The 10,253-nt window shown below is 46.1% G+C and overlaps 1 protein-coding gene across 1 annotated transcript in view; it reads right to left on the reverse strand.

Annotated features, from left to right (window-relative positions):
- Positions 1-371: 371 nt before the first annotated feature.
- The window catches only part of adamts15a (ADAM metallopeptidase with thrombospondin type 1 motif, 15a), a 21,681-nt gene continuing 11,799 nt past the window's right edge, over positions 372-10,253 (reverse strand). Inside the window, exons 3-8 of the mRNA XM_036524213.1 lie at positions 9,649-9,816; positions 6,019-6,302; positions 5,193-5,370; positions 4,713-4,888; positions 2,183-2,358; positions 372-1,592 (exon numbers count right to left, since the gene is read on the reverse strand). Coding sequence (XP_036380106.1) covers positions 821-1,592; positions 2,183-2,358; positions 4,713-4,888; positions 5,193-5,370; positions 6,019-6,302; positions 9,649-9,816 — 1,754 coding nt within the window. The 3' untranslated portion in view covers positions 372-820. The remainder of the gene's footprint in view (positions 1,593-2,182; positions 2,359-4,712; positions 4,889-5,192; positions 5,371-6,018; positions 6,303-9,648; positions 9,817-10,253) is intronic.

Raw genomic sequence — 10,253 nt, forward strand, 5'->3', positions numbered from 1 at the left:
ATTAGCCAGGAAAATGTTTCCTTGTTATTTTTCCCCCATGAAAAAATAATATATGTTAAAATATAAAAAAAAACATAAAATATAAAAGGAATAGATCTTACAAAAAGTCAAAATATGTCATATATTACAAATATATCAATACTTGCTGCTTTCATTGGTTTGATTTTATGAATATATTATAGTACTGTCATTGTACAATATACCATATATAAAAATATATATTTTGTATGTTCTACAATATATGCATAAAATACATAGGCCTACATGACAGTTGCAGTGGTTGATATATTTGAAATCTATGTCAACATATGGAAACTGTATTGAATATTCCTTACATATATTAACATATATTACTTTTTGTTAAGGCCAGTTCCCCAGTAGATCCAGTGACTGCTTTCTTAATCTTTTTTTTCAACTTGGTAGGAATTCTCTGTTTAGGATTTTGACTAGCAGTGCCCAAACATAGCACACATATTCTCAAATTCACACATGCTTTATGTTTAGGTATGATGGATGTGTACTACTCGAGTGGGCATGTGTGTTTTATTGTAGTATTATGATCAGAGGTAGACTTCTCTGTGTAGCACCAACTCCATATAATTGAAATCAATGGCCCCACAGTTTGTACGTCTCTCTGACATCCTGTTGCACCCTAACCCTGTTTCTTCCCTCTTTCATGGCCCATGATGCAAGCAGATGCACCAGAACAAACATGGTTCTGGATCGTTAAGTTTTTTTTTTTTTTGTTTTTGTTTTAGTTTTTGCCGAATACAATTAGACAAAAATAAGTCTGCTGGGAAGGGTTGTGTGGGAGGGGTTATTAGCAAGGCTGCAGGATGCAGAAGTCTAGTTCCTGCGGCTTTCGTTTGCCCGTACAGTGATCTCGTGGCAGGAGCAGTCCTGTCTGAGTGACGCAGCGCAGCACCCGCCGTTTGAAACCTTTCCCGCAGGTTTTGGAGCACGGGGACCACTCCCCGATGTCCCACATGGGGCAAGGGTCCCCGCACACCCTCATGGCGTTGGGCTTCTGCGCGGTGTCGCAGTCGGTGGCGGATTTGCCGTCCGGGTCCAGGCACTGCACCAGCCTCTTTTGCAGGCCGCTCCCACAGGTCACCGAGCACTCGTCCCAGTTGGCCACCGTCCACTTCTGCGCGGGCTTCTTGTAGGACGCCTTCTTCAGCTCTACCTTGTTGCTCTCCACCAGGACGCTGTTCTGGGAGTGGGTCCTCCCTTCCTTCTTGAGGAGCTTCTCCTCCTTGTTCTCCTTGGACAGGTAGAAGGAGTACCTTATGCGGGGTGGAGTCATCTTGCCCACGGACAGCACCTCCACCGTCAGGGCCTCCTGCAGAGGCTTGAAGGCCTGCAGGGTCTCCACCGCCGTGGTCGTGCCGCTGTACCTCAGCAGGCTGCCCTTAACGATGATGTCCCTCTCCACAGCCGACACCACGTAGTTCCCGTTCAGGAGGTACTTGCCCTGGGTGTTCTTCACCGCCAGGTAGTTGTCGTCATTCACCAAGCCTTTGTAGCCACGCTGCCGGATGTCAATGTTCGAGGCTCCGATGGGCAGCATCACCACAAAGTTGTAACCGTGTCTGGACAACATACAACAGGACATCATTGTAGGAACATTGTGAAGAGTGGTTACACGGCTAGAGTGAGCAGCAATGTGTACAAAGCTGACAGCAATCAAAACAATCATGCCTGGATAATTTTTCAAATGTGTCCATTCATTCAACATATAACTAGCAGAGGCTGTGTAAGTATTTCAATAAATCCCACCGGTGCCAAAACCTTAGGTGCTGCAGTGCTTTTAGGTGGGAAAAATCTGAAATAGATCGCTATAGAAAGGTTTTTAACATAACAGTATATGGTGTGTATATATAAGAACGTGTATAAGAATATGTAGTGTTCTTATCCATTCTACAAGATATGCCTAAACACTCATAAATCTACACAGTCGGGATTATTAATGTATTTATACTATACAACAAATTCCTATTGTATTGTCCTTGTTGACTTTTTTATTTAGTCGATATTCCAACGTCTAATGATATTTATTAATTTGGTAATAATGGGTCAGAGGACCCACTGCCCTGTGACTGCTCACTTAGTTTGTGTCATGCTTGCCAGGTGCAGGAGCAGAAGAATTGCTAGGGCAAAGAAGGCAGGTGGTCTCACTTACATGGGTTTGGTAAACAGCCCCGAGACCTTCTTGCAGCTCCGGTTGTCCCCGCCGCACACCCCGCACTTGTCGAACTTCTTGTTGGAGCCGAGTTTGCCGTCACAGCCGGCCTTCATGCACTTCCCCTGGACGCAGACTGCAGAGGAGTCGGGCGAGCAGGGCGTGCCGTCCACAACCTGCCGGCGGCCAGAAACTCACGCGTGAGTAACGGTGATTTTGAACGCCCTGAAACCCCCTGCGCTGTGTTCTGAAGAGCGGGAGACTAAAGCAGTCATCCGCCAGTTAGCTGCAGTATCTGTACTTCCCAGCAGAGGTGAGAGTGTCGGTCGAAATCCGTGCTGGTGTTGATGACATGTGACATTGCCAGTCAAGGTTGCTGCCCTCACCCTTAGCTGTCAGGGTATTAGTACTCCGAATTTTTGTTTCAGTAACATGATTCATTTTAGGAGAATTGGCTCTTGGGCTTCATTATAAAAATTGGCCACCCTTATAGACTGACAAACTGTTCTGAGCCCTCTTTCAGCTGTGTGTGCAGTTCTTGCCTTTCACAACCATCTAAAATAACTGGGAATTGCCACAGACCCGTCATTGTTTTCCCAGACAATCTCCTCACTGGAGTGATTCACATGCTGAAAATGATGCATTGATGCATTTTTCAAAATGAAAAAAAAAAACACAATGCTAATGATTATGAAGAAAACCCCAAGGAAATTCAGGTTAATTTGGACAGAGGAAAGGGTGGGAGCTAGGTGCAGAGGTAGGAGCATATGGGTGTATAGGGGCAGCAGTGCAGCATAGTGGTTAAGGGCTCGAATGGTTGTCGGTTTGATTCCCTGCTGGGGCACTGCTGCTGTCCCCTTGGGCGAGGTACTTAACCCAGAAGTGCCTAAGTAAATATCCAGCTGTATAAATGGGTAACATTGTAAAAAAAAACTATAATCGATGTAAGTTGTTCTGGATAAGAGCACCTGCTAAATTCCAGTAATGTAATGTAATGTAATGTAATGGGCATCAGCAGAGTATCAGGAGTATATTGTTGTGCCACAATGCTAGGAGCATTTGGGCACATGGTGAGAGAGGTCAGGATGGGTGATAGGCCTTGAACCCTATAATCCTATGTGCTAGGAACAGGGTTTGAGACTTATTGGCACAGGGTAACAGGCATACGTAAGGGACACTGGCGTATGGGTGGGGCATTGAGTGAGAGGCGTATGGGCAGGGTATTGAGTGATTGGCGTATGGGTGGGGCACTGAATGAGAGGCGTATGGGCGGGGTATTGAGTGATTGGCGTATTGGTGGGGCATTGTGTGAGAGGCGTATGGGCGGGGTATTGAGTGATTGGCGTATGGGTGGGACATTGTGTGATAGGCGTATGGGCGGGGCATTGAGTGATTGGCGTATGGGTGGGGCATTGTGTGATTGGCGTATGGGTGGGGCATTGTGTGAGAGGCGTATGGGCGGGGTATTGAGTGATTGGCGTATGGGTGGGACATTGTGTGAGAGGCGTATGGGCGGGGCATTGAGTGATTGGCGTATGGGTGGGGCATTGTGTGATTGGCGTATGGGTGGGACATTGTGTGAGAGGCGTATGGGCGGGGCATTGAGTGATTGGCGTATGGGTGGGGCATTGTGTGAGAGGCCTATGGGTGCCACACAGGGTGAGAGGAATGACTTGTGATTGGTCAAGTAGCATGCTAATGGCTCTGCTTACAAAAGTAGGTGCTGATATCCCACAGCTGACTGAGTTCCCTCTGACTCCCTGTGCCTGCTGTGTCTCCTTCCCCAATCCCTGGCTCCCCCTACCAGCCCTGCTCTCTCTCACTCCACACTCCCATATCACTGCAAGATAAGACTCTCACCTTATCTTCTGATTGCTCTTCTCTCTGCTCGGCAGAAAGCATAGAGCTTGTGTCTGCATTCAGTCCAGTAGCACATACATCAATAACACTTCCTTCTATTATATTTTTTTGGCTCTCTATAAAATAGCTCTCCCCTCAAATATTCAGTGTAAATACATTACCCTTAATCCATTATGTGTTGTTTTTTTTTCCTTATATGTGCACAATCAGTAATGCATACACCCAGAGAACATTCAGCACCTGATAAAGTTTATGGTGGGGTTGCACTACGGACAATTCCTTAGAGACCATATTGTTTTCAGAGACCATGACACTACACTTTTGCTATTCAGCCCTTGTGGTGTTTGCAGACCATGATTCCAGCTTTAAACACCTCGTTCAGCTAATCATTAACATCCTGGTTCTGCACATTATTAGTCATCGGATTCAATTAATTACTTAACACCTTATTAAAATTATCATTGTTTTGACTTGACCAATTTAGCCTGCTTCCCCACTGGGAGAGCTAAGGGTTTGAAGAGAGAGTCATAAAATCTGGCTGATTGTGCACACCAACACCTTTACGTTGACTTGCCGTGTAGTTTACTGTACTAAAATAAGACTACAGGTATCAAAGAAGCAAAAGAATAAACACTCTCGAATCACATTCGACGCTGAAGCCGCAACCAACCTTAGGGGCGAGGACGTAGAAGTAGCCTGTCCCATTGGCTCTGCAGATCAGTTTGCACTTGTCCTTCGGAGACACCCCGGAGTATTTGGGAACCCACACCACGGAGGGGGCGAGCCGGTTGGTGTTGAGGCTGAAGCCGTTGAAGGCTTCGCACTGTTCCTCCCGGAAGCTTTTACCTGCGGGGGAGACAGGTAGGTGTTAGGTGCTGAAATGTCGGGGGAGGAATGTGCTCGGAAGTTCAGCAAGGGCGGTGTTTTGTTATGCACTTCCACTTGTTTTTCATTCACGGTGAGCCTGATCTTAACTTTATTTGTTTAACCGGACAGGCTGTCTTCAGACTGCCATTAGTATTTACACAGACAGGTCTGGCTGCTGGCGTCTCTGGTATACACCCTACAGCCTGATTGGGGCTTATTTACTTCACACTCCTGGTTTGGTATACTGTGAGGCACACATTTTAAAGAGTGCATGTAGGCATACCTGTGTCTGGACAGGGGTTCAGATTGCAGGAGCGATGCTTCACCCGCACCCCCTGGCAGTATTTGCCTCCGTTTGCCGGCACAGGGTTGTTACACTCCCTCTTGGCCAGCTCGACTCCCCCGCCGCAGGTACGGGAACAGGCACCAAACGCTCCCCACTTTCCCCATCGGCCATCCACCTGGGAACACACCCACACCTGTCAGAACCCTTCCTGCTCTCATCACCAGCCAAACCTTGTCACCTTGACGCACCAGCTATCAACGCACTGAATTCAGTTTCAGTCATTATGCCCAGATTGTTCACTGGAAACTCGTAAGTAACAATCTTTCTTCTTCTGCTGAATAGCCATATGCTCCCCTCCAAGACACTTCCACCTCTGCGGTCTGATATTTACTCCACGCCCGTAGCTCTGCTTGATTCTGAATCTATTAAACAAACCTCCAAGTACATTACATTGCATTTTTGGCATTTCGCAGAGGCTCTTATCCAGAGCAACTTACATAGGTTACAGTTTTTTACATGTTACCCACTTATACAGCTGGATATTTACTGAGGCAATTCTGGGTTAATTACCCGGGGGAACAACAGCAGTGCTCCAGCAGGGAATCGAACCAGCAACTTTTCAGTTACAAGCCCTACTCCTTACCGCCACGCTACACTACCGCAAGAAAACATATCATACTACAGTAATGACTAACGGTAATGATACAGGGGAGCATTTGCATTTCCCTAACTCTGTGTAAGCCCTAAATTCTCAGGTTGGACAGATTTCCGTGACTGAGACTGGATGGAAAGACATGGGGGATAAAAGCATGCGTTGGATCACCTTGGTCTTGGTGACGTTTTCTCTGTCGGTGCAGACCCCTCTGAGGCACAGCATGTTATCCCCGCAGCTGGTGCCGTCGGCCCAGGGGAAGTGCCGTGTCTGGCACACCAGCTGGCCCCGGGCCTTGCCCGTGCACCACAGCTTGGAACAGGACTGCATGTATGGGCAGGGCTTGGAGCCCTCGCCGAATGCCAGCTCACACTGCCGGCTCAGGCTGTAGCTAATGCCAGGGAGGAGCTCTGGCAGAGCCAGGAGCTTCTGGGGCTGGTCCAGCAGGCAGTCTCCTGTGAAGAGATCAGAGCGCCGTGTCATTTATATTGTTTTTGAACGCGTGGCATTTTTTTTTTTTTTTTTTTTTGAGACCGGAGATTTCTGGCCTCCTGGTCATTTCAAAGCAGCACGTTGTTGTCATTTCATTAGACCGCATTTATTTATCCTAATCAAAAGCTTGTGGCCCTTAAACCAAATGAGACCACCACTACCTGTATAAACAATCACAGCAAGGCCCTTCGAGCCTTTGAAAGCCTAATATAAACATTAAAATTGTTAGCATTTCCCCCCTTTTTAATCAAACAAGCACTCACGCCAGCAATATCTAATGCAAACCATGTCTGCATGGACCTGTTAGTTAAAACCACACAAATATCTTCCATACGCCGTCAGCTGAGAGAGCCGGAGCGAAAGGGGGAGTGTTCATGCTTGCACTGATGTGTGCGGAGAAACGGGTGCAAGAGTGGCGGGTGGGAGGTGAAGATAGGCCTCTTGGCGGTCGCTTGTGGGTGACCTCCTGGTGTGCGGCGCTTTGGTGACACAGGACTTCTAAGAGGCTGACCGTCTATGACACAGAGCCGCTAAAATCAATTCCCATTCGTGAGCACACAAAAGCAACGCCACTCCGCTCAGCTTCAACGCGAGCGCGCCACAGTTAACCCTTCGCTGCAAAGACCCCTTCCGCAGCCTGCGGCATTTTGTCTTTTTTGCGTTTTGTGAGCCCGGTATGGGTTACAGTGCAGTGATTCTGTTTAGAGAAAGGAAAACATCCTGGAAATACAGGCAAGGACAGACAGGGAGTGTGACTGGGAGGGACAGACAAGGCGTGCAGCAATCCTTTGTATTTTTATGCAAAAAAATATAGCACAGCCACATTAATATAGCTCCGAACATGTGATTTGAAGACTTATTTCAGGTGGCACCTGGATGTTTTTTCAACATGTCAAAGAATTAAAACAGTAATCAACGGGTGTTCCAAATCCACCTGTTCGGAAGAGCCAATGGAACAGTGGTAAACAGCTATTCTGAGTTCATTTACACTCAACCAGCATTTGAACAAACATTCATTCAGGGCTGTGCACTAGCTATTAAAAATGTTTGCCAAGCTGAGAAAAGTCAGGGGAAAATACATGTCTGACAGACATTACCAGTGGCGCAAGGTGTGGAAATGCTGTCTGAGCCTTGGAGAACACAGACACATCAATCCCACCAATAAGCACATGGGAGTCATGCCAGACCAAGCATGTACACAGGCACTGTCATTATCATTGGTTACTATATACTGCATTTCAAGACACAAATGAGACAGGTTATTTTGAACAGGGTACACTGTTCCGTACACAGAATGCTAGAAAATTGATGTTCCAGTTTAGATTTTTGCAGTGCTTCACAAACCACTTCTCCCAGGGAAAGTATCAAGTACCTAAAGGGTGCACTTTTTTGCACCCCCCCCCCCCCCCTCCACATCGGCAGTGTTTTATCCCGCCAGTTTCTGGGCAGATTTAACTGCATGTTGCCATGGCATCAAAACTCTGCAGTTCTCATCATGCTTCAGAGAGGAACAAAGTTCTTTAACATCCAATGGCCAGGTGTTACCTCTGAGCTGGCAATAAACACCGTATTTGACCACCACAAGCACCATGGGCGAGAGAGAGAGAGAGAGAGAAAAAATGTTTAACTTTTAGCTGCGCTGAAGTGTGAAACCTTTTGAAGCAGCGTGATTGCTCTCTCTTCGAATCTTTACTTTAGTGTAATTTTCTGTCCTGGAGAATTTCCTGAAAGGAGCGCAACTGAACATTTTCTATTTTAGAGCACGTGGGAAACTTGGGACTACACCTAGATGCCAAAACCAAGCCGCCGCTGGTTGTCAAACCCTTCTAATTGCAGACAAATTGTCAGGGCAACAGGCTTTAAAATAGCAACCTGTCCATGAGCTCAAAATTGCAGTCATCTGTGGGCAGACACCGTGGTTCACCCTACTTGGCACAGTTTCAGAATCTGCAGACAAAGTTTCACAAAACTGCCCTAGATTGCAATGATTCAAATGAGCTGAATACATGGAACGCTACAATATACAGACCTATCAGTGGTGTGTCTTTGTTTTCTCCAAAAGATCGCGTATTTATAGTAGACATGGTTATTTCCCAAATTTAGAGCTCTGTCAAAAAAGGCTTGTCAAATATGACAATATTTATATAGCATCAACTGAGTGCACGCCCATCCATAAACAGTACATTCTGTTGTTCCTTCAGTGCTGTTACTGGAGAATAACTTTACTTTTGAGCAATGCATGAAGTCAGCAAGAGGTGATGGGGAAAGCCCTTTCATTATAACACCAAATTTAACATGTCAGCATAACTGTGGCGTTTATACATACTTTCTTTGTTTTACCAAGGAAACTAGAGCACTGAGTCTAAAGAGCCATTTCAATTCAGAAGTTACTTTGGGTAGCTCTGAATGAAATCCTGTTTTTGTTTGCGTGTAGCTCCCACTCATGAATTAGCGCTATACATTAGTGTTAGTGCATGCTCTGTACACCCAACTAATCACTTTCCCTTGGGCCTATTTTGAAATGCTTGGTTTATTATTGCAGATAATCTGGTAAACTAATGATAATTACAAATTGTATTGGCCAGTAGGGATTACATGCAACACTGTGCCAACAGCAGAAACATTTCCCACAATCTCGGCCTTCCTACAGACTGAATGAAGGAGGCCGTGCAAAACATGTCCCTAGAACAGCCAGTAGCACTGACAGTATTATAATCCTACTGACTCCAAGTCCAAGTCTCCAAGCGAATTATTCCAGACACTAATAATGTCTATGACACTATCCTCCTAGCATCTCAAAAGCAGTTTTCTTTAGAGATCAGACTCCGGCACTTGAGTTGAGCTTTTCTTTGCCTTTGGGTCTTTAAGCCATCTACCTTCTCATCTTCCTCCATCAGCTGCCGAAAATTATTTACTGAAATAAAAAAATACCACAGTCCTATCAGTTTATAAACCCATTAATGAGGTAGACTTGCGTACTTGTGTAAAATCCATATTTGCTCCACCCAGACTTTACACGCTGCATAATGAGTAACAGTGAAAAGCTGACTATTAACAAAGACAATAGCCCACAAGTACAAATGAATGTTTTGAAAGAAGACAGTAAGGAGAAGATGAGGGGCACAAACAGGATAAGGAGGAGAGCAAAAAGAAAAAAAAAAAAACAAACCAGAGGGTGGAGAGCATGGCAACCACAATGGCAGCCCGCAAAGATTGGAGTAAAACCAGCTGGAGGAAGGCGATGGAGGATCCAGAGGGGAGCACTGCACACGTCAAAGGGGAAAGCAGACGCTGCAGGCCCTGACTAACCGTGGCCGCTGTCCAGGAACTCTGTGATGATGGCGGCGCTGCAGGCGGACCAGGGGTTGCTGCGGTCGATCTGGATCAGCGTGGGGGACATCATGTGGTTGTCCTTCAGCTTCCCGAAAACTTCCTCACAGGCCTTCACATTGTCGTGGGGCATGTTAAAGACGTGTCCTGAAACCAGAGGAAGACCCAGATGAGCCAATGAAGGCTACGCACTTAATGCCTTCACTGTGGCTTTTTTCTGCTTATTTTCTTTCTCTCTCTCTCTCTCTCTCTCTCTCTCTCTCTCTCTCCCTCTCTCCCTCTCTCCCTCTCTCTCACTGAATAATCACTATGTTCATTTTTTCAACCGATCAAAGGATGGTCTCCACGTTTCTCTTTTTTTTTTTTTGCACATGTGATGGTAGGAGTCATACCTTTTCAGCACTGAGGGGAGGAAACTGAAAAATGAGTCTAGCAAAAATAAGCTGACGTGTGTGACTGCGTCAGTATAGCTGCAGCTGTTTTAATGCACTGATGTCATGACAGAACCTGAGAAGACGTTTATTCCACCTTGAGAAAACTAAAAAAAAAAGCCTACTCATCAAAGGAAAGTAACTGTTTCTCTG

The sequence above is a fragment of the Megalops cyprinoides genome, chromosome 3 (genome assembly GCF_013368585.1).
Source record: "Megalops cyprinoides isolate fMegCyp1 chromosome 3, fMegCyp1.pri, whole genome shotgun sequence".
Lineage (NCBI taxonomy): Eukaryota > Metazoa > Chordata > Actinopteri > Elopiformes > Megalopidae > Megalops > Megalops cyprinoides.